Raw genomic sequence first — 24154 nt, 5'->3', positions numbered from 1 at the left:
AGGTCAGACCGCTAATATCCTAAAAACTATTTTTTATACCTATAGAGCTAAAGAGAATGAGGCCTTAAGAGTAACAAATGGAAGCCTTAACTTCTCATGAAGTCTTTATGAGAAGCATGTGGTTGCCACTCACCTGTTCCTCTGTGTGTCCTACTGGCTGTTGGAAGGAGAGAGGAATGGAGCATGGAGTGATACCCTCACCATATTGCTCAGTCCCTGCTGCTGGGTGCTCCAGCAGTTCTCTACTCACTGAAAGGAGAAAAAGTGACAGACCCAAAAAAGTCTCAGAAGGCTCATTAATATTCTTAAATATGTGGATAAACATGATAAGGGTGGGTTTTTCAAGACGTGGATATAATTATTTGTAATTTTGTTGAATATTTTTTCTTGGAATTTATTCCTATAGCCAAAGAATGTATTCTATGTTCATTTCTTGGCATCATGAAGATGGGTGACATTTTTCTCACCTTCCATAACACAGAAACCTCACTTAAACTGTCACTTAAACTAAACAGCATTCCTATCAAAGCTAAGGTTGTGTTTCTCTGTCTATCAACAATGTTAAAGAAGCGAGACAGTGGATGTTTTTGCTGATGAAGCTTCCTATTCAGAAACAGAACTGATAGAAGAAGAAGTGAGGTAATTTTGTTGTGGTTTTGTGCCAGGCTTATTGTAATTTTCCTACAATCTTTAGTGCCTCAGCTTATAATTACCATTTATGTGTTACTGTGGTGTGTTTGCTTGTTAGGAGCTTATAGATGTAGGTTCATGATGTATGGTATTGTTCTGAATCTGTCTGTGGCAAGCCCTTTTTATGTGCTAGGAGTGCAATTATGACCTCGTGGAAGGCCTGAAAAGACTATTTTTAATGAATATTTTATAAACACGTTCGGCAAAGTCAGCCACCATACTCTTTTTCAATGCTTTTAGAAATAAAATGCTGTTACTAACATAAAAGTCTTCATAATAAGGCTGTGGTATGTCTCTCTCCTTTTGATACTAATTAAAATTTGACTCCTTGTTACTCTTAATCACCATCAAGCCACTCATTGTATTAACTGACTTCATTGTAAAATGCATGACTTCGCTTAAGGAAAAGTCCTGAAGGGTACACATTCCCCATTTGTATTCTGTATCTGTTCAGTTACTCAAGGAGAGCTGGGAGGAGTGTGGTTTTAACAAATAGCTCCATTAGGCTATGGATTTTACTTTTTAAATTGCGTTGATTTAATGTATTTCAGGATATTGCTAACAAATATTACTCTTTGAAAAGAGACCAATTACATTGGGAAAAAGGTGGGGCTTGATTAATTTCTGAAAGTAATGACCTGATTAATAGCCTGAGATAGTAGAAGATATCACTGCTTGATCAAAAAAATCTCTTTTTCTCAGTCTAATTTCTTCCCATTACATCTCCAACAATAACTCTTTCCACTGCTGTTTTGGTACAGTTCCATAGGCTGTGGGTTAAAAGAATTTTTGAATTACAAACCAATTTTTTTCTTGTTGTTGGAACCTCTGTAAGTACTAATGATATAGATTTTCACCTGGTTACAGTCTCAGCACCACATATGAATCTATCACTTATTGACTAGCCTATATATGACATCCCTAAGTCTAATAATAGTTAACAGTGCTACATGGTAATTATAACATCCAGATTGTCGACTTTCCTACAAACAAGAGTGCTACCTCTAGAGAGAATGCAATCTCGAAGAAATATGTAAAAACCTATTCATTTGAGAAAAAAATGCACAATTAAACTGCACTATTAATGAGTTCTTAGTTTATTGAGACTTAAGATTATGTCAGCTACTCTTTTTTCACAGGTTGATACATTAATAGACAAAATAACAATATTTTAATCCAGAAATTGTCAGGAAACAGACTATTGCATGGATAGTCATTACTGAGACATTGGAAACATTTCAGCCCATTTATCAAGAGTATGGAGCAAGTCAAATCATACGTGTAAACAAACTATATTTTATCAAGAAGTTATCTCAGAAAATTTATTCCCCCTAAAAATGTATGTAATAAAATGATTTGCTCCAAACCAGTATCATGCAGCATATTTTATAACTAATAGAAAAGCTAAAGTTCAACTGAGCTGCTTTTTGACTAACGTTACAGGAATTGTGAAGCAGCAGATAGACAGCCATATCAAAGATCCAGATCAACAGAGCAACGTCCTGTGCTAGAGCGGACCAACTCCCGCTCCCGATCCACAGAGCGTCCTGACTCAAACCTCATCAGGTCGATGCCTTCATTAATGACTGGAAGATCTGCCCCTCCTTCACCTGCCTTACCGAGGTGAAACAGACAAATCAATCGGACTAAACCCCTTCTGCCCCACCAGCTCACCATTTTATTTTCCCAGTAGCTGATTGGTATCGCCTCATCCTTAGCCGATCACTAGCAGCAATAGATACTAACCCTTTCAGTGTGAACACACTATTTATATTCTACTCTGGATATAATGGTGTGACTACCATTGCAAATTGCTTGCTAACAGTATTTAACTACGTTTGTTTATGATTTCTCATTTGTCAGGAATCCTGGATGGTTTCCACATAAAGCACCTCATAACTATCATATTCTTCTCTTACAGAATGAGAAATTATTTGTGTTCATCAGACATTGCTTATGGAACAATCATCATAACATCAAATGAAACTATTTTTTTAAAAAAAAAGTTTCTTTAGATGCACTGTACTAACTTTGTCTATTATTTATCATTTTAACCACCATTTTCTCTGACTACATTTTACTGTGCCATAGTCTGTACTGTTCCTGTTTGAGTACCCCTTATTGATATTTTGAGGATTTCTATACATTAGTCTTAGCTTAAACAAACATAATACAATAAAAAGATGAGCACATTCTGGTCTAGATCATGTTCAGGAAAGCCTTTCTGTATTTTAGAACTGCAGAATACATTCTTTTGTTTTCTGAAAGTTAGAGTTAGTATCATCAAATCCCCAGTGAAAATTGGGTCAAATATCATTGTCTTTCCTCAGTTCATTACTCTGTTTAGAAAAATTCATGTAATCTCTCTGCAACTCAAAGGTAATTTAAAAAAATACCAGCTGAGTAAAGATAATTGAATTTGACTTGTGAATAAATTTATGTGTATGTGGCTATTATATCCATATGCACATGAATATGCACACAACACATTTTCTGGCTTGACTGTGTGAAAAAGCATCTTACGGAAGCATCCTCAGCCTCAATTTGGCTTCCTTTTAATGGAGAGATTTCTCTTTTTAATCAGGTCTTTTTCTGAATAGGGATAATAGTTTCCCTCTGGGACTGCAAGGGTCCCAAGTGATGTAAAGTCTACTTAGTTACATTATCAGTTCTTGACAATATTTAAGAATGACTTGGTCGTTTAATAGCTGTGGTTTGTTTTGAATGTGTCTCATAGGTCACATCCTCGAACTGGGTCTGTCCAGACAAGCCCATCAAGTACTCCAGTAGTAGGGCGAAGGGGCAGGCAGCTACCGCAGCTCCCACCAAAGGGGACGTTGGAGAGAAGTAAGTGGATGGTTTTCTTCCTAATGACATTGCCAAATTGCTCACGAAGGTCGATGGTATTCATTATTTTTCTTTTGCCATTACAATTGAAATCTCTTGATTTTTTGTGTACAGAGTTGGGATTTGGTAATGGTATTGCATTTTGTACTGTTTTCTTCTATTATGTTTTAACATCTACGATACTCTTGGCTGACATGAATAATTAGCAGTATAATGCACACAAAACAAGGTGGACTATTAGCATGATCCTATTCCTTTTGAAGTCAGTAGGTGTTTGGTCATTGACTTCAACAGGCACAGGAACTGAACTTTAGTATATTGTCTAGTGACAAAATTCTGGCTCTTTTGGGAGTCAGGAACCTAGTTGATAATTTGTGAGCTCACATGGAGTGTATTACAGAATGCTGATATAAAACCTCTGCATCTTGAAACAGGAAGAGCAAGAAGACAGGTAATGATTTTTAAAATAAGAAATGTCAGATATTTCATGATTCATGTTTTACTGGTACTGTAATTGTGCTTATCTTTAATGTCTATTAAAAGCACTGGTTGATGGAGATATTTTCTGAAATGTTTAGAAACAAAGTATATAAATACATTTTTGACAGCAAATACATTTTCACACTTCTGTTTTTAGTAACTAGGTGTGCTGTGCAAAATCAGTCTAAATGGACATATACACTCCTTTTTTTTGATCCTTCTTAACATGTATATTGTATCTTTTAAAAAACTCTGTTGTTTTTAACCCCTGTGCTTTGGTTCCTTTTTTTTGTTTTTTTTTGTTTTTGTTTGTTTGTTTTGTTTTTGTGACTTTCTGTAGACAATGGAGACAAGGAGATAGAGTCTTATGAAGGTCTGTACATAAAGAAGGGCTTGTTTTTCACCTGGAAGCCTTTTTTCAGAGGCTGTATAGGGAAAAACAAACCCAGCTGCAATTGATGTTACTTGATTGCACAGACATAGTCAGAATTATTGTCATAATGAGTTAGTGTTTATTTTTAGCCCTGTGGCTCATAAATTCTACAGGATTCTGCATGAAAAAAAAGACAATATAAATAATACGATCTAATTATGATTGTCATTAGAAAAGTACCTAGACAAGTACCCATTTTTAAAAACCTAGAATTTACCCTATGGCAAATAAAAGCATTTCAGCAGTTATGTATGTACATTTCCCAGATTAGCAGATATTCAGGCACATATTTCTATATAAGCATTGGAGGATATTTGACATGTTTTATGCTAGCCATTCATTTAATCAGAATGTTTTTATTCCAAATATTTTGTAGTGTGATACATTTGTTGAATTAGTAGGTAATTTGCAAATATTATGGGAAAAAATATTCAATTGAGGTAGTCTTTCAAAAAGTTAAAACATTTTTGCTTAAAATAAAATCCCCTTATATTTTACAGTATTAAAACAATTTAATTTGCTTAATAGCAAGCCACAAGATATCAATTGCAGTCCTTGGTTATACCACTGAGGGTCTTTATGTAGTATTACTATGTTTGTCTCATCAGACTTTTTAATTTAGTATTTCCAATGTTTACAATATTTATTTCCATTTTGGAAACAAAACTTCATGAAAAGAAAACTCTTGTTTTCTCGGATCATCACTCTTATTAAATTAATTTCTTTGTCACCTTATGTGTTGTGAATTGCTTATATGAAATAGAGTTTAGATATTCCAGAAAATAATCACATCTAATCACATGATGTTTGCTGTCATTGCCGTATATGCTTTTATGTTTTACCACTCTTCCCTGCTCTTTGCTTAGTATATCTATTTAGACTGTGAGCTCCTCAGAGCAGCAATTGTGAAGTGCTGTACTTTTGCTGTGTTTGATTAGAGAGGGTAAAAGTCTTATTTATCATTTATGTCATAGGTTCCATAGAGAGAAATGTAATAAATACAATAAAATAACTATTTTTTATAGGAATTCTAGAATTGTTTCCTCTGGTAAGTATTGCTGGGACTTGAGGAAATCTCTTTTTACTCAAAAACTGAGTAATATTTTCCTTTTACTTTGTCTTTTCAAAAAAGTAGTCTTTTAGAAAATCTGGGTTATGGAAAATTGTCAGATCCACAGATTCTGATGTTCTAATATACAACCAAAGCATCATAAGTATCATCGAGATACAATAACAAGATACATTTCATATTGAACTAACACGTACAAAGATGGTAAACACTCTTTAAAACCTAATCCATAGCTACAGCTTTCATAGAGCATTCTGTGTAATTTTCTGTCATGAATTAAGAGCTCATATTCTAATACCAATAGAGTTTTTCTTTGAGGATTTTCCTGTCCTTCTCTAGGATTTTCTAATAATTTTCTTTAAAGGCAGTAATAATTTTCTTTAAAAAGGATAGTCTTCTGCAAGAACAGCAGATTACCTAACTTTGTTCAGTGGCAGAAATAATTAAGATTAATAGCAGTCTTTTTACTGTGGAGAATTGAATTTTACAGAAAGTTATTTTAGGCAAATGAAGTACTAGTTACAAAAACTGAAATTTAATAGAATTGGAAACACTGACTATAATAGAAGGAACTTATGTTAATATTTAGCAAATATAGCATCAAGTAAACCTGCAAGTTTTGTAGATATTTGAGTAAGTTTTAATGCATTTTTTAAGCCTCAGTGAATCAAAACTTTTTTATGTGGTTGGGGAGGCTATATGACCATATCTAAAAATGTTGTCACAGAGTTGTCACTCCTTTCTGTCTTACAGAACACATACTTGACTCAAATGAGAAAGGTGTTTCTATATTGCAGGGGAACGTGCTGTGAAGGTTAAACTTTCTGTATTTTGAAATCAAGATTTTGTTGTTGACTAGATAAAATTAAAATCAAACTGATGAAAAGAGTTAGCTAAAGGTACCTTATAGGCAATGATGAATTGGGAGTCATTCTAGCTTTGTAAGAGAGAAAAAGAAAGTAGGAAAAACTTATCTGTAGCAGACTCCTTCTGTGGGCTCATTTAGCTTGCATACATTTGAATAATTAGTATTTCTTACACGGTTGTATCTGCATACCTTTTTTTTAAATGTTATACAAATGCCAGAACTCAAGTAGAAAGAAGGGAGTAATTTGCTGCTGGAGATATTTTTTTGTTACAGGGCAGCATTCACTAGAATGTGGAATATGGTATGCTTATGCTTGTGACTAGAAATGGAAGGGAAGGAATCTACAGGGAAAAACCCAACCCTTTGGGTAACTGCTTTCCAAATTAGGATCAGAAGTAAAAAACATTGATTTGGCTTAGATTTAGTTCCATGAGCTGTATTATGCGGTTGCGAGTTTTTGCTCCAGGACATGAAGGTTCCTCTTGAATACTTTATTTCAAAATAACCCAAACTGTTTGCTTTCAAGAAAGCTACCTGGGAGTAGCTAAGAAGGACCACACCTATCTGTGGTGTAGTGGTCCAAACATTTTAATCAGTGTCCCACATGCTCAGTAGAACATACACTATCCTTAGTTATATTGCATTTACAGCCTTTTATTGTTATGATCTTTTTGCTAATTCCTTAGGTTGCCACTGCTGTGTTTATTGCAGTATCAGTTTTGCCTGTTGAGAAGAATAACTGGGTATTTCTGAAGTGCATGTCATTGCCTTGTCTACCCAGGCTATAGCTTAGGATCTGGCAGTCTGGGTTTTGCTTTAGATTTTATTACTTTGGTATATTTTCATGTTATGTGGCTTGAAAATAGTTCTGAAAAGATGTCTGGGACCACTTAACATATTTTCACTACTGAAATGCCAGAAGACTTTTTTTTCAGCTAAACTTTTGCTTGTATATTTTTTAATTACATGAGAGATAGAAATATCTTGCTGAAATGAACAGTTGTAGAAAGTATTGTTAAATTGAACTTGGTTTTAGTGCTAACATGTTGATGTATTCTTAAGTGTTCTGTATTTTTCACACTAGTTGACAAGAAGTGAAAAGTGCAGTATTTATAGTTCTTAAGGGTCAACATTATTTTTTTTATTTATATGTGGCTACAATGTATTTCTTTCACCTTACTCACCATGGCAGAAGGATGAAATCACTGACCACTTGCTCCTAATTAAAATGGAACACCATAAAGTGAAAGTATTCAGTATTCACCCTTTCAGTTCATTGTTAATTACTAATCAGAGAGAGAGTACTTTTTCCTAATATAGATTTTTATTTTTCCTTTTAAAAATAAACACAGCCCTTTCTTCCTTCTTTCTACAAAAACATCCCCCAACCATTCACCCAACCCTAAAAAAATAGAAAATCATGTTAGGCTAAAAGATGTAATAAAACCTTAGAATTTGGAAATGAAGTGCTCAGAAATTTAACAAATAGAGCTCGGTAAGGATTTGGCTTTCTATTTATGCTCTATCATAAAGACTTTAATTATATGATCTCATAATAATCTTGTGTCTTGGGAAAATTATTTCAGAACCTGTTAGGCCTGAAATTAATGCTGATTAACTGTCCTCTCTTAACTTCAGGTGTGGGTAATCTTTTTCCAGAATAAAATTAGATATGAAAATTAGCAGGAATATGGGATTAACAGGAATGCTTGATTAGGTTTAATCAGGAATAGCTAGAAACCATTAGTTAGGGTTTGTATCTCTCAGGTACAGATTGAAATCTCTAAAAGGGACAGATGTATAGTGACAACATACTTTTCCAACTCATGCAGTCTGGAGTGGAAGCTACAGAGACATTCTGATGGTTAGGAAGGCACAGATTCTACTAACAGAAGTGCATGCCATTTATTTTAAGGGGTTTTATCTCATTTAGAATGCAATTTCATTAAATGAGAATTTATTTCACAAAATGGAAAGGAATCTTATTGTGTTTACACAGCCCTACCCTAGTTTGATGGGAGACACAGAAAGGTGGTTATAATGCAGAAAACCGGTGTTAAGAACTGGTCATGATTCAATCATACTCTATCAGATGTGATTTTGCAGGGTTTTAAAAATATATGGCATATGGATACTTTTTTTAATAAAAATGATTGATCATATGTATAAAATATAGGATATGATCTTAGATTACTTCAACTTGGCTGTGAACTTGGTGTTTTAGGCAAACACAGCAGCCCAAAAGATGGAAATACAAAGCTTTGCACCAGCCTCTTTTTTGTGTGACTACTTCTGTGGTACCGGCCTTCATACTTGCACAGTGTAACTTGCATTTTGTATGCTTGACAGCAAAGTAAACGGGATAGGTTAGTTAACATCAGTAAGGCTTCCTTAGGATACTTTCTGAGTCTACACTTGGGTTTTGATTTCAACTACGAATTTGCAAAAACACACCTTTGGGTTTGACTGTGGATGCTCAGTTCACTGCCCTGAGAGGCAGCAGACCTTGAAGAGTATTAAAATGTTTAAGCTGCATTGGTACAATTTCCATAGAAAAAAATTGAACAAACGTTACCTATAACCTAGAGTTTAAAGTGCTTACTTAAAAATTCTGATCTTTCAGGGGAAGTAATAGCTTATAAATTTCTCTTGGATTGGCAAGAGAAGAAATTAAACAGCTTTATGAAATTTGAAGATCTTGCTGTATAGGTCTGAGACTACAAAGGGCATAAAAGGAAAATGACTGAGAAGTCATACAACTGTGCTTATGACAGCCATTGTTCATTTACCCTTCAGGGTATCTACATGCCAAAAACATATTAATTCAACTCTACTGAAAAGTGTTTTTTAAAGTCTTAGGCACATCTTCTATACATTTGTTTTAATGAGAGAAGGTTGACTTTATAGATTACATCCCTGCTGAATATTTTAATTGAAATTTTCAATGTCCTGATTTCAATTGGAATTTAAATGTCCTGGTTTTATCATGGAGTTGGAGAGCAAAAATTTAAGCACATAGTAGTTTGCATTGCACTGCATTGATTATAGCCTGAATTTCTCTATTAACAATACCCTCCTAGAAACAGTAATTTTAAAATTACTATTACATGCTAGCTAAACCCAAAGTCAAGTAATTCAATGAACTATTTAATTGAACATAAACTTATACATGTAATGAGAGAACTGGAAAGAATTCTAGAAACAGAGAACATGAAAAATCAATAAGCAATCAAAATCTGATCCTTGAAAAACTACACTATATTGCATCACATCAAAGCTGTTTAATAAATAATTGACATTTAAATTAAAGTAGGCATATGGTATATCAGTAATTCAGTTTGACACTCTTCAATATTATTACTGTTGTTACCCTCATGAGCTTTGTCACTAAAGAAAGCTGTGGTACTTTATTAATGACATTAAAAATATATTGGTATTTCTTATCATTAATAGCACTTTCACTGCTGTTCCCAACAGTATTCTCTAGTACCTAAATATGCTCTGGGCAACTGTAGGTACTAGTGGAAAATGTCTTTCTTTTTGTGTTCTAACTACTCTGAAATCCAGATAAAAAAAGCATATTATCTGGCAAATTTGGGATATTTTTTTCCCAAGCTGAAAAAGCATTTGCTTTGTTTCTTCTGCTCTTTTTAGGTACCAAGTGTGTCCACTAGTTTATGATGAATATACAGTTTTAAATATGGTGTTGGAGAATGGAAGCTTGGACTTTTTTCCCAGATAAACTAAAACAAAGCCAAGCAGAAGATTTAAACTAATTATCTACCAATACCTGTCTGTTTTCTCTGCTTTGCTACTTATTTTCTGCTTTCCAGTGCTTAAAAGTTTAGTAGGAAATTGGTGACAAAGAACATTAAGGGCTGCATACGAGCATCATTACTTGCAGAATGATCTCATTGGAATTAGCTAAAGATATAAATGAAAAATAGCACAACAATTTATTTCATCTTTGATTCACTAAAAAAATAATTTCTGCCGTAGGCTGAGGGTTTGTATGTTATTGTGGAGGTCTTTTGTTTGATGTTTTTCTTTTATTTGAACAGCTTGTAACAAAGCATGTGTGTTTTTGTCTTGCTTTTTCTCCCTCTCCCATCCCTTGCTTATCTAATGCAGCAGGAGCTGAAGAAAACAAGTGTGCTGGAGTTGAGGAGGCAGAGGTTGAGGCAGGTCTGTCTGACCACAAGTGCCTATCTTCTTTAGATATGTTTTCCCCTGAGTATATAGGGAAGATTTACCAGCGAGCTTGTAAATATATTGAACATAAAAAAAACCCCACAGAATATTTATATCATTTATATTCTTTTATGAAAGAACAATAAAAACAAATTAATTGAGTTTATTTGCCAGTTGTGAATGCTTAAAATAATTAAACGTGAAAAAAAGTACCCAACTATTTTACTCATATTATTCTTTTTTATGAAGTTACTCTGTCACTATGCTCAAGTAACAGCCTTGGCGTTACTGGTGGGTACCTCTTAGATGTGGTACTTTGCATTAATAAGTTTTACATACAGGGAAATAAATTATTCTGTATCATGACAGTTTTTTTTCCCTTAGTTTGTGTTAGCAGACTGATGCTGGACAAAAATAATAGGCAACTGCATTAGGTAGAAATACTTCAACCATTTTGTATGATGTCCTCCATCCTGCTTGGAAGACAGTTGGTAGTGTGATGACAACGAACAGTTCATGATCAAATCACAGTTGCAAATACTTTTTTCCATTCAAATACAATGTGATTAAAGCATAAATTTAACTTCTAACTTCAGGAAACACCCAGTATTGGTTCAAAGATATGCAGAGATCTAAAGATATAATTTCTCTATTCTTCAGTTTCCTTCTCAAAGGAAGAATCATAAATGCATACATTTGCATTTACATGCCTTGTTAAGAGGTTACATTCTGTTGTCCATAATGAATTAACAGTTAATAATTTCCCAAAGTGGTGGAGGCCTGGTGCACAAAAATAGATGAGTTGATCAAGAAACACATTTAGTACTAGCTGGTAGGAAAAATTACTAGCTTACAAAGGTATGCCTAAGATGCTAAATGCTGCTTAAAATTGTGTCCAAATCCTGTGCCCTGAACCTTCTTTCCATTGTTATTGAAGAGAAGAAAATGCAGATTAGTATTTGTTTCTATGAAGAAAAGTCAGGAGTGATGGGATCTGATGGGATTCATTACTTGTTCAAAACACGTAATTTCACGATTTCAGTGGTGGAAAGTAGTTTTAATTTAAAAATTTAATTTTTTTTTTTTTAAATTTTAGTTCTCACTTAGGCATCCAAATTGTCCTTTAAGATTTTTGCCTTCCCATTTTTTGTTATAGTACAGTTTACTTTTTTATTGCTTTTGTTAGGATTCTGTCTCTGTGGTGTTCAGTGGGCTGTGTGCTGTGTGCTCTTCTCTCTGTGTGTTTTGTGGTAACTCTAGCCTAGTGCATGGAGTTTTGCTCACATAGCTTGCAACAGTTTTGTGTGTGCTTATAGTTACATTGTTCTTCATAGTACCTGTTCCAACTGTTAATCATCATTGTCTGTTTTTAATGTTGTAAAGACTGTGAGGAAAAACATCAAACCCCACCTGTTAATGGGCGAAAAGGCAAGTTGATTATGGTATTGCTTATGAATTGTGGGTGCTTGAGAAATTTAATTTTTTTTTTTTTTTTGCTGCATGTGTGTGTGTGTTGCATAGTTCTACTAGCTCAAAATTAGTAAGTTCACATATGTTCAATTCCAGTGTGTTGTTTTACTTCTTGGATATAATTATTTTCAACTGAGGTTTAAAAATATTTATTGGAATCAAAACCTACAGATGTTTATGTTTTTGCAGCTAACTGTATTACTGAAGGTATAGTTTACACTAGGCTGATATGTGATCAGGTTGGCTATGGAGACCTAAGGGGGTAGGTTTATATTTCTTCTTATTTTGGAATTCCTAGGCTGCCTTGCCCTAAGAGGCCAAATAAAGTTTGCAGACACCTGCAAAATTGTCTGCATTATCTTCCACTTTTTACCAGGTCTATATTCTTTTACATTGCTTGGATATTTTACAAGCTTGGCACTTTTTAATGTGACTAGAAAAAACTGACCATTTTAATGATCATATACTTTTAGAGAAAGGCTTATGTTATTAGCAGTCATTTCTATTGTCTGGTTTATAGTCCTGTTTGATGTTCTTTTTCAAATTCTGTAGAAATAAGCTTAATTCAAAGCGCTGAAATGTTAACATGGAGATTTAGGTTTCATATCTAAAAATTAGAACAAGAAAGTTACAATGAACAACCATAGCTTACTTTGAAGTTTTATTCGAGTTCATGCTTCTAAATTGCTTTGATAATTTTGAAGAAGTATGTTACTACTTTTCCATGTACTTCTAAGACCCTATTACGTGTATATTTTGTGTCATTGGTGTCGTCTGCCAGTGAATGAAATATGAAGTAGGTAGTGTTTTGGATTTATTAAAATTTGGGTATTCACTCTTGCAGTTCCCTCTCTACCAGGAGACTACAAGGGGTATAGATCCAGTTACACTGTTATGGACCATATCTGGCTGTCTATTCCCCAGAACAACTTAGCAGATGGAATACAGATATCAGGAGAGCAGGGATTCTTTTTTGCCTGTGCTAGTTTGTTGTCTGGGAAGGACAACCACACCATTTTTAATGTCTCTGATATCAAGTGTAGACAAGACCAAATGGAGTGCCTTTGCAGAGAAGGGGCCGTGTCACCAGCCTGAGGGGTCACCTTGCCTGCTCTGGTGGCTGTGCCAGCATAGTCCTGAATGAATTCAAATCTGAAAGTCTGCTTTTTTAACTGCAATCTGTGCTACTAACCAGATAGTTCAGTGTCATACTTTTAAGATCTAAATTTCAATCATAGTAAGATTGAAGACTTCTGCCACTGACCTGGCAAAGCTGACAAAACAATTAACAGTGATTTGGTCAGGCTAAAGTTGGTTTTGTTCTTGGTTTGTCTTCCACTCCTTCAACAAAACCACTATATCATACACTTATAGAGCCTGAAAGGTGTACTTTGCACAATAAACTACCTACTAACCTTTATTTAGATAGTTTGTTTCATACTTTTATTAAGTTCTCAAAGGTGTCCGTTTTATGTTTTAGAAGTTTTTTTCTGTAGAGCTCATAAGCTTCAAAAAATGATCAGTTTCTACTATTGAATTTCAAATATTTATTACCCAAACTGTCATCCCTTTCCAATGTTCCTGAGGTCTTTAGCATTTCCCTTTCATGTTTTTTTTATGACATCTTTTGATCATTTGAGTTTGTGGGAAAAGGATCCAGTTAATTCTGCCCTTTGCTGTCTTGATTTAGGTGCGTAGAAGATGATGAAGTTACTAAAGCAAAATTTTAAGTGTTTCATATTCCCTCACTCTTCAGAATATTTTATAGGATTACATTACAGCATGTCTGTATTATGGAATTAGGAATGCTTTGCAGTTCTCATCTCCCAGAGTGAGAAGTGTCTGGAGCATATTTGTGTCTTGAGTTTATAGCAAGACAAGAACCAAGTCTCTGAGTCCTGCCCTTTCTGTGCACGCTGGTTTCCTCATGCATGGGAGTCCCACTCCTCTGTGAGCAGTCTGGATGCCTGAAGGAATAGAACTGAAACTATTCTGTATTCCAGATTATTCTAAACTGTTGTACAGTTTAGACACAATCTAAAGAATTTAGGTGACTGAAAGGCAAACTAGGCAGAATAGAGGGGCTCCAGTCAAAGAAGCGATGACAGATGGACCTGCTTAACTGACTTGCAGAAGCAGTATTCAAATACACTTTATTGAAAAACAAGCAAGTTCCTGTCAGGCCAGAGGGCATTCTCATCTTGATGGCTGATCCAAGCATCTTTTTCCATTCTAAGACCATTTGGATTTGTGGAACTGGGGCCTACACTTTGCCTGAACTACTGAACATCACTGCTGTGAGTCTCCTAGGTGCTTTCTCTTCCTCTGGCTCACTGACTCCAGACTTCACTGAGAGACCACAACAGCTTCTGAATTTTGCATGAGAAATTATACTGGATGTGTTTTACGTGGGCTGTGAGAATGCTTAACATATTCCTATGTGTTATGAATACCTAGAGAAACACTGCATTTTAATTAAATTCTAGTTCAAGCAAAGTAAGGTTTAAATAAAGTAAAGACCTGGTTAGATTGTACTAGTTGTGGACAGGCACATAACTTTAATTTGCATGCTGGGAAAGGAGTGAAATTAGAATGCCCCCACAATACAATAACACAAACCAGGAAAAATGAAGTACCTGTAAAATGCTCTAGACTGAAGAACTTACATTCTGCTAAAATTCCTTATGATATAGGGGGCTATTTGACAAATTTAGCTCTAAAACTGCCAGGGAGATGTTACAGATGAGAAAGAGTCTAGCTACTAACTTGTCCATAAATACCTTCAAATTTTACTTATTAAAAATTTGAGTTTTCATCTTTCAAAAGTACATGGCAATACCACATGGCATTTCTGAGACTGGTATGTGACAATGGGATGTCATTTTATCTACTAGACAAACACAATTTGTCTGGTTACTAACCTAATGTAAGTAATGCAGAAGAGTGAAATGGGCCTTTTGGTGCAAAGAGTATTTGCATGTAAAGATGCAAGTACAATTTGCATGCAAATTGGAGCAATAAGAAAACTTTTATGTTATTTAGTAGTAATTGACATTCAGAAAAACCTAGATCTTTCTGAAGAAAGAAATATGTATTTTTCATCTTTGTGTAAGCCATTTATTGTAATTTCTTTATTGGTTGGTATTATTGCTTACATCTTTTGGCTTAGTTTCAGACCCCTTTCGTGAGCAGAATGACTTTTTTTACAGCATCTTAGCACCTTGCAGAGCTTTTCTTTTTGTGTGGAGTGTTTGTGAGAAATATATAATCATATAATACAAAATTATCTTTCTGCTTAGAAAATGTTTGAGGACTTACAATAAGATTGCATCTTTTTCAATAAATATAAAAATAACATGGAAAGAAAATACTAAACCCTATATCAAGCTAAAGCTTGCCTTCTGCATTCTGCAGAATGAATTTATAGGCTGTTCACATTTTCTTGTATGCACAGAGTATTCCCTGACATCCAGGGCATGGAAATGCAAACTGAGGAGGCACTATGGAAAAGAGGTGTAGAGCAGAAGCTTGTTCTTTGCTCCATACTTATCTCCATATTTATTTTGGACATTACTTGTAATTTTCTTTTTTTTTTTTTTTAATTCATTATTCATTAAATTCTGAAGATATTTTGATTTTTATTGTGTTTACCTATTGCAGCAGTATGAGGATTCCCATACAAGTCCCTGAGTAAAAATCCATGTAGCCCAGTGTCTGGTCTTCAGTAGACCAGGTGTAGATGCTGAGGGAAAGGGAAATAAGCAGGACCAGTATTCCTGTACTGGGAATAGTGTGGCCAGCAGGAGCAGGGAGTCATTCTTCCCCTGTACTCAGCACAGGTGAGGCTGCACCTTGAGTGCTGTGTCCAGTTTTGGGCCCTCAGTTTGGGAAGGACGTTGGGATGATTCTGCACATCCAGAGGAGACAACAAGGCTAGTGAAGAGTCTGGAACTCTTCAAGTCTTATGAGGAATGACTGAGGGAGCTGGGGTTGTTTAGCCTGGGGAAGAGGAGACTCAGAGGTGATCTTATCATTCTCTACAACTCCCTGAAAGGTGGCTGTAGTCAGTGGGGGTTGGTCTCTTTCTCCAAGCAGCAACTGAGAGAACCAGAGGACACAGACTCAAGCTGTGCCAAGGGAAATATAGGTTGGATATTAGGAAAAAGTTTTTAATGGAAAAAGTGATAAAGTTATGGAATTGTCTGCTTGGGGAGGTGATGGAGTCACCATCCCTGGATGCATTTAAGAAAAGACTGGATGTGGCACTCAGTGCCATGGTCTAGTTGAGGTGTTGGGCGTGGGTTGGACTTGATGGTCTTGGAGGTCTCTTCCAACCTAGTCATTCTGTGAATTCTGTGAATTCTGTTCAAGTGTGTAGTGAAGCTTATCCAGGATCCTGGCTGCCCAGTCTCCTATGCCTTGTGCCTCAGGAATCTGCATAAACAACAGTGGTATCTTTGCAGGGTGCCTTCATCTCCCTCATAGGTTCTCTGTGTTGTTTCTTCCTCCTTAAATCAGTCCTTTCAAAATGCCCCCCGGAGTGCTTATCCAAACAAGGGACTTGGGGGAACTGTCCTTCCAGATGTCCCAGAGAAGCCAATTGAGTGACCCCGCTCTAGCGCAGCCTGCCGTGGTGCAGGCGTTTAACCAGAAGGGGGAGCAAAGCTGCCGTATTTTAAAGACATGAAAAAAGATGTGAAACAAACAAACAACTCCTCCCCATGCCTCAAATGGTACTGGAAAAAAAAAGTCTTGGTAGTGGCTTACAAATAATATCTTTGTGTTATTTAAATATACTTTAATAAATATTAATGTACTCATATTTAATGTAACATTAACTGACTGTTTTCTTCTTAGCCATCTGGAGGATTAATTTATTTTTTCTGTAATTTTTTCATGTTTTACAAATCCATTGTATTTATAAAAGTAGCAACATGTTACTCTGATTTTTAGCTAAAGATAGGCTATGACTTTACTGACCGATATTTCAACAAGGGCTCTCTGAGACCTTGCTTGAGTATATCTAATTTTTTTTTAGATAGAAGATTACAATCAATTTATTCCCCATATAGAGAAATCCACTAGCAAAAAATTTAAAATATAAATTTAAAATATAATTGACTGTATTTGCAGGTAGAGAATATTATAAGAAGAGACTGCTACTGGACTAGACTTAAGTGATTTGCAGTTACAAATAATGAATGTAGCCTTGGAGTCAGCTTGAAGAAAACATTTCTGGAGTAAGGAATAATCTACAGCGCATTATTATGTTTTTAATGTTAGTAACAACAATATGAAATGTAGATATGTTGCAGTACTTTTTATTGCTGACCTGGTGATTTACATTGAAGTTCTTTTAATGTATTCCAACTGCAGCCTCAGGAAATGAAGCTCAGGGTTTGGGTATTGGGGTTTTTTTTGTTTGTTTTTTACTTTTTTTGAAGAATGTGTATGTAGTTTAGTAAGAAAGATTAAATCAAAACAAAATAAATAATTAAGATATGTCAGAAATTGCATTGGAACACTCTATTCATTAAAAACCATTATATAAGCCATTAATGAACAATTTCTTTATTTTAAAATTTTAGAACATTTCTTAGTATTCATTGGTTGATTTGGCACTAATATGCAAACTACTTTCACATGAAGGTTGTGTGTGCATATTGTGTATGTGTGTCCCTGCCTCCCTGCCTTTATACTGTCCACACTTTATCAGCATTCAGGGCAATGTGTTAAGAGGCATTTAAGATTTTGAACGAAAGACAGATCATCGGTTCTCAGATAAATGCCTTGATCTCTAAGGTACAGAAACATTCTGTAAAGTATTCTTCCAGTGTATGGAGAAAAAAATGTAGATCAACTGTTACTGTGACAAAAGAGGAAGCTAAAAGATTATGTCCTCAGGTTGGCTGTGGGTTGCCTGGGGAGGCAGGAGGTCTTGTTCTGTATTTGTCAGAGAAATACTACGTGTGTTCCTACTGTGTTCCCACGTGTGTTGTTTTTGGGTACTGGATGAGTTTTGTTCCTGTTACATCAGGGTAGGGAAGCATCAACATTGTTTTAATGAAGCACCTGAAGGTTTCTCTGGTGTAGGAACATCAGCAGTCTGGCATTAAAATCTTGACTGCTGACTTTGTGTCACTTTGAGTTGGCCTTGATGCCATTAAGCAGCACACTGGTGCTGCAAGGTGGGACTGGATTCGTTCCAGACACAATTCAGTACATCTGGGACAATTCATGCATCATGGTTTGAAGCCATTTGCTTTCCCCTAGTAGAGGTTTGACACACTGAAAATATTTCTCTCTGTGTGAGCTCTAGAGACTGATGTTCTTTAATTTTCTTACGGACCTTGTTTCGCAAAAAATAAAACTTGTATGCCATGAATTTAGTCTTAATTAATTCTTCTTCTTGCAACCTGCATGCATGAATTGAGATCTTAAGTATATGATTCAAAACAGTTTCTCATCTTTTGACAGTTTATCCCACAGTTTAAATGACTTCCTATTGTGCTGCATTGGTTTAAGAAGCACTAGCCAAATCCACTTTTGACTTATTTTTACAGTAGTTGTCACCGTATATTATTAATAACATAATTTCTTTCTGAGCATTCTTCATATAAAATTAAAAATAGACAGAAGTTCTGAGTACTTTTCATTTGCAGAAAAAGATGACTAAATTAAGTGTGTCCTAGTGAAAAAGAGAAGACTTTATGATAACCTAATCAAGTCTAAAACTAGAAATGCACTGATAAAAATTGGTTCCCAGAAAAGTTAGGTGCTGAAAAAAAGATAAAAGCTGACATGGATTTCATTAAAAAAAAAAAAAAAGACAATCCCGTAAAAAAGAAAATATAAAAAAATGTTTCAAGTGAAGGGTATTGTGAGAAATGCTATTACTGTTTGTAGTATTGAGAAAAGAAGAGAGGAGGTGAGTATTGGCATAAGAAAAATCCTCATCATTAGTATCTGGTATTTTGCTGCATCATCTTGTACTTCTGCAGTTTGCTGCACCATTTCCAATTCAACTGCAACATTCCTGGTGCTAAGCTGGCATGGTTAGAAATTCAGAAAAGCTGAAATATGCAACTATTCTTCTCAGATATTATTTCCACATTTTAAATGTTTTCCATATTAAATATTCTAAACAAAAGTGTGAGAAATGCTGAGGTTGTACCTGACACTGAGTACTGGAGCCTCCTCTCCCAGGCAGCACCGGTGAGTGTCACTCTCACAGGGAAAGGCACAACACCAAGTGTCACCCCAGCTGCATTATTCACTGTGGTGTGCAGTGCCCAGGGGTAGGTGCAACAATTCAATCTAAAGAAACAATTGCATCTAAAGATTGTCCATTTTGTTGTGGTGGGAAAAATCTGCATTGGGCACCTGTCAAATCCTTCTGGCCCTAAAGGTGCATTGGCCAGTTGAAATACTCTGACTCAAGAATCCCATATTTTATGTAATCTATATAAGATCTTTTTGGATAAATATTTAATATTTTTTCATCTCTCTCTATACATAAGTCCAAGCTGATTATCACAACAGATGATAGGATGAAGTTTATGTTATGGGAAGTGAGAGTGATAATAGGAGACTGATGGTCTAGAAAATGTATGGTTTCTTTCAAAATATTTACTATCTGACCAAAGTTGGCTTTGATTAAAACAACAAGGGAATAGATGGTGGCACTTTGCCTTGGGGAAAAAAAAGATTTTAGAAACTACATTGTGCAAAGTACATTGTTAACTAAACTTATTTGTCTAACCAGAGAGTTAGAGGGCAACACTGACATTTTGGCACTTTGAATAAGCATCAGCATCTTATGCTAGTTCCCAAACAGAAAGCTGTCCTTTAAGCTCTCCTTAAAACATACTGTCCCATCTTTGTAAAACATAGAAATGGAAATGAAATTAGGAAATGTTGAAGAAAAGGTCAAATGTTTGGTTAATTCCAATGGGTAGATCTATTTTTATTTCTCAATTGAAACAATAACCATTATTAGTAAAACTCTTGCAATATTCTAGAAGTTAGTGGAGTTTTTTGACTTGATCTGGAGTACTGCTAAACCCCATATACTCAATCTAAACGTTGTACTTAACTTCTGATAAAACTAAACAGCCATTTGAATTTCATGCTGATATGCCATAAATTTAACTGAAGCTATAGAAAAGAGGTAATTTGGAACCTTTTCTGGAAGTGTCTGCATGCTCATGCTATGACTTTCCTCAAAAACATACAGTGGCCTGTCTTGCTTTTTGTAATGTTGTTAGTTTTTCTTTTTAAGGTTAACATGAGGCAAAAGTATTTATTCAAAGAATGATATTTTTATTTGATTTTTATTTCCTCACTCTTGTCAGTTCAAACGTTATTGCAGAGTGTTACTGAGAGGGTTAACTATTTTCTAGATGCTGAGCTCTCAAAGAATTATCAAGGTTTAGTAAAGCTTTTCTTTTGATAGGGAACTTTTTTTATAATAAGTGACTTTGGTGGCTGAGACAACTACAGTTTTTAGGTTCAGAACTAAACCAGGAGGTCCTTAGGAAAAGGACGCTCACCTAGAGTCAGAGAGAGAGAGAGAGTCTCTTCTAAAATTTGCATTAAAATAGCATGGAAATCAGTGGACTTCCTGATATTCTTCAGTGTTCTCCAGTATTTAGATTATTTGTTGTGTATTATGAAAAAATCCTTTGGATTACTGTATGCCTACTTTTTATCTTATTCTAAGTACAATCTCCACTATTTGGCCTGAATTACTGTTAATGGTATTTTTTGGTAGCAGTGACTATTCCTTAAATTAAAAAGTAGTTTTAGTAAGGTCATTGAGTTTTTTGATTTGTGAATTAAGAAAATACTTCTGGACTCATTTGAGAAAAAAGAATATTTTATTGTTAACTGTGTATATTCATAGAGAAAAAGAAAGAATCACATTCTCGCTAGGAATAATCATATTAGGATTTTATTTCCACGGTTTGGTAACAGAATGTTCTGTTTGAAATTTCTCATTTAGTACTCACTACACATGGTACTTCAAAGATGATAGAGACTGTTTCAGCTTGCATATCTGTGGTGTCATGAAATCATTACAGTGACAATTAACTTCAACCTACATTTCCACCCAATTCAAAAACCAAAGCAGCCTTTTATAGGACACCAGCCTGTCATGGACCAACAACAGCCACAGAGAAAAGGCTGCAGGATGCACACAGATAACACTTTCACAAGTTTGCATTTTGAATGTTAGATATCCATCCGTTTTCTTGAGAAAGGAAAAAAAAAAGTCATAGGCTAAAATACTTTGTGTCAGTTTACTTTGAATTGGTAAGATTAAAAACGTTTTCCATATCTGTCATATTATTCTCCATCACTGGGTATTTCTGTGACTGTAAAAGTGATAACATCTGGGGGCAATGGTTGTGAGGAGCTTTGCACTTTACATGATAAGCAAAGTAAGCAGATTCTTAACAGCCCAAAGCAAAAATGGAGCTTGGAGTATTGGATCTCTCCCGTTAATTGGTGTTGATTTGGTTTTGCCATGAGATCCCAAAGGGTTTAAAACTGATAGTATTTATGCTAACTACCTATTTTGTCAGAAGATAGAGAATTAAAGTGTAAAAAAAATAAATTGACAACCTCAAAATGCTAACAGCTCTCAAGTCTAGAGAATGTAGTTCTGTGGAGCAGTGTACATGATTCTATCTATAGCTCTTTTCCTGAGCAGTTACATCAGAAATGCCAGTTTCAGATACTGGACTAATTGGTGCAAAAGTTCTTATTGAGTAGTTTAATCTGCTAAAATTAAAAACTTAATTTAAATCAAGTTCCAGATTTTGAAAATAAATCTGACTTAGTTTTGGCTTAAGAGTTAGTTGTTAAAAACACTTTTTTAACTTAAATTAGGCATGCATTGTTGCTTGTTCAGGTTTTTTGTTTGTTTGCTTGTTTGTTTGTTTGTTTGTTTGTTAATTTATTTTGTTTGGTGGGTTATTTTTGTTAATTATATCTTTGCATAGAATTTTTTACCAAAATATTTCTAACTTCCTGTATAACTTACAGAAACACAATGATAATAAGAATCTATAGTAATAAGCTATACATATACTATAATCTATGTATAAACTATAAGCTATATGTGTATTATAATCTATAGTAAAACGCTATAGAATGTAGAACAATAATTTTTTAAAATGGACCAAATTATTGTGTTAACAAGCCCCTGCTTTGTATGTCAGTTGTTAAATACCAAAAACACCAGAATATTTCACAATTTACATAGGCACTAACTTTCGGATTAGATGTTCTGTTCCAGAGTGTTTAAGATATGTAATTATTCTCTTCACCCCAGGCCTCTAAGAACTAATCTAAATTTTATTGTTAATGATAATACATTTGTTTAGATCAAGTTGTCCCAAATGATATTAGGAGTATTATAATTTAAGTTACATAATTTTTCTGATTTTGTTTTTTGATTTACACTAGAAGTTACATGGGAAGACCAGCAGAAAAAGGTGAATGGTACAATAACTGATGACAAACCATTGCCGAAAAAGAAACACCATTCTGAGACAGGTTTGTCAGGGTTTGGAAAACCACATGAAAGCATGAGACAATAAAACCACATTTCATGCTTTTGTAATGCGTGTGTGCTTTATGTACCTTATTTTTTCACTTTGGTGTGAAATATTTAGCATGTAGAGACCATTTAGATGATATAGTTTTGTTTTAGAATAGCCAAAATAGATTTGCTTTTGTAAACAATTGTGTTAGAATGCACATACATTAGAAAAGAAGTGTTCTGGCACAGTATTAGACATATTTTGCTTTTAGTTTTGAATTTTGTTATGACTTAATATGTTTGTGCAAGTCTCAGGAATCCAAGTATAATCTATGCTGGTTCTTATTTAGTTGACCAAACCAAGGTATCTACTGCATGTATGGTGAGAAAATCATATTCTACAGACTTAAATCTGAAACCTTCTTTCACCATCACACATGGCAGAAATAATGTTCCAGTGTAATTTTTTATACAAGCTGCAGTTTATATCTTCATACTTGGAAATTCTCAAATCTTAAAAATCTCTTCTTTCCTCCATTCTGTACACAAATAGATTTCTTCTGAAACTAAAAACTGTCATAAACTTTTTTTCACCTCAAATGGCAAGTTCAATTATTCAGCTATCTTTGTTCCTACAAATGCATAGCAATAAAATGTAAACCTAGTAATAATAAAAATGATGATAATAATAGTGTTATTCTGTCTTCATAATCAGAGAATAAAATTTCCTAATCACATTAATTTATACACTTGCAAAGGGCAAGCACACTTAAAGGAGTAGAGAAGGTAGGGAGAAGAGAAGGAAGGGGAGGGGAAAGAAAAGGGAAATGGGATCTTTATATTGCAGGTTTCATCCTGTTTTTAAAGATTGATCCAATCTACTCAAGTCAATGGGATTTTTCAGTTGCGAGAATGCCTTGGTTCAGTTTTGTGTTGCAAATAACTCTACTGTGCATATTAGTTGTCTCACTCTAATAACAACCCTTCTCCCAGTTGCACAAATTAAAATTTACAAGATTGGCTGGCTGTGTCACCTCCTAAATTAATAATGCAATCTCACCTACATAATAATAGAATACTGATAATATCCAAATGTTTTGCTGAAGTTCCACTACTGTACAGCTGAAAGTGCAAGACTCAGAACTGAAGAAAACCAGTGAAATCTGTCTTGATTCTAACCTAGGAATTAGACAACCTAGCATTAAAAGTCCAGATGTGCCCTTGCATTTCCTGTTCCCCAACTTTTTGATGCATCTGAAGTTACAGGATAAAACAAATACTGTTTATGAGAGTCAGGATCAGAATATCATAATCTATTTTCTAGCTGTTTTAACTGTTACATGATAGATTCAAAATACAATGTCTACACATCTGCACTGTTGTCTTTCCAGGGAGAGCTGAGCAAAATAGTGCCTGTGCCCTGACTTTTCTCTTATGTAGTATCTAAGTAGGAACAGTAACTCCATCTTCCAGCTGAGGTGGGCTTAGGACTGTGTTCTAGACAGAAAACTTATTTATAGTTATTGGCAGTACATTTAGGGCCACCTTCCTCATATT

General features: G+C 34.8%; 1 protein-coding gene across 37 annotated transcripts in view; it reads left to right on the top strand.

Moving 5' to 3' along the window:
• The window catches only part of RIMS2 (regulating synaptic membrane exocytosis 2), a 448046-nt gene that overhangs the window by 310169 nt on the left and 113723 nt on the right, over positions 1–24154 (top strand). For 16 of the 37 annotated variants that reach the window (XM_036406572.2, XM_054515962.1, XM_054515958.1 and 13 more), the window contains 3 exons: positions 2134–2313; positions 3428–3537; positions 4358–4390. In XM_036406572.2, the coding sequence (XP_036262465.1) occupies positions 2134–2313; positions 3428–3537; positions 4358–4390 (323 nt within the window). The remainder of the gene's footprint in view (positions 1–2133; positions 2314–3427; positions 3538–4357; positions 4391–24154) is intronic. The other 21 variants (XM_036406573.2, XM_036406576.2, XM_036406571.2 and 18 more) reach the window with 3 other exon arrangements.

The sequence above is a fragment of the Molothrus ater genome, chromosome 1 (genome assembly GCF_012460135.2).
Source record: "Molothrus ater isolate BHLD 08-10-18 breed brown headed cowbird chromosome 1, BPBGC_Mater_1.1, whole genome shotgun sequence".
NCBI lineage: Eukaryota > Metazoa > Chordata > Aves > Passeriformes > Icteridae > Molothrus > Molothrus ater.
The sequence above is the reverse complement of the archived record's forward strand: the minus strand, read 5'-3'. Positions and strand labels throughout refer to the sequence as shown.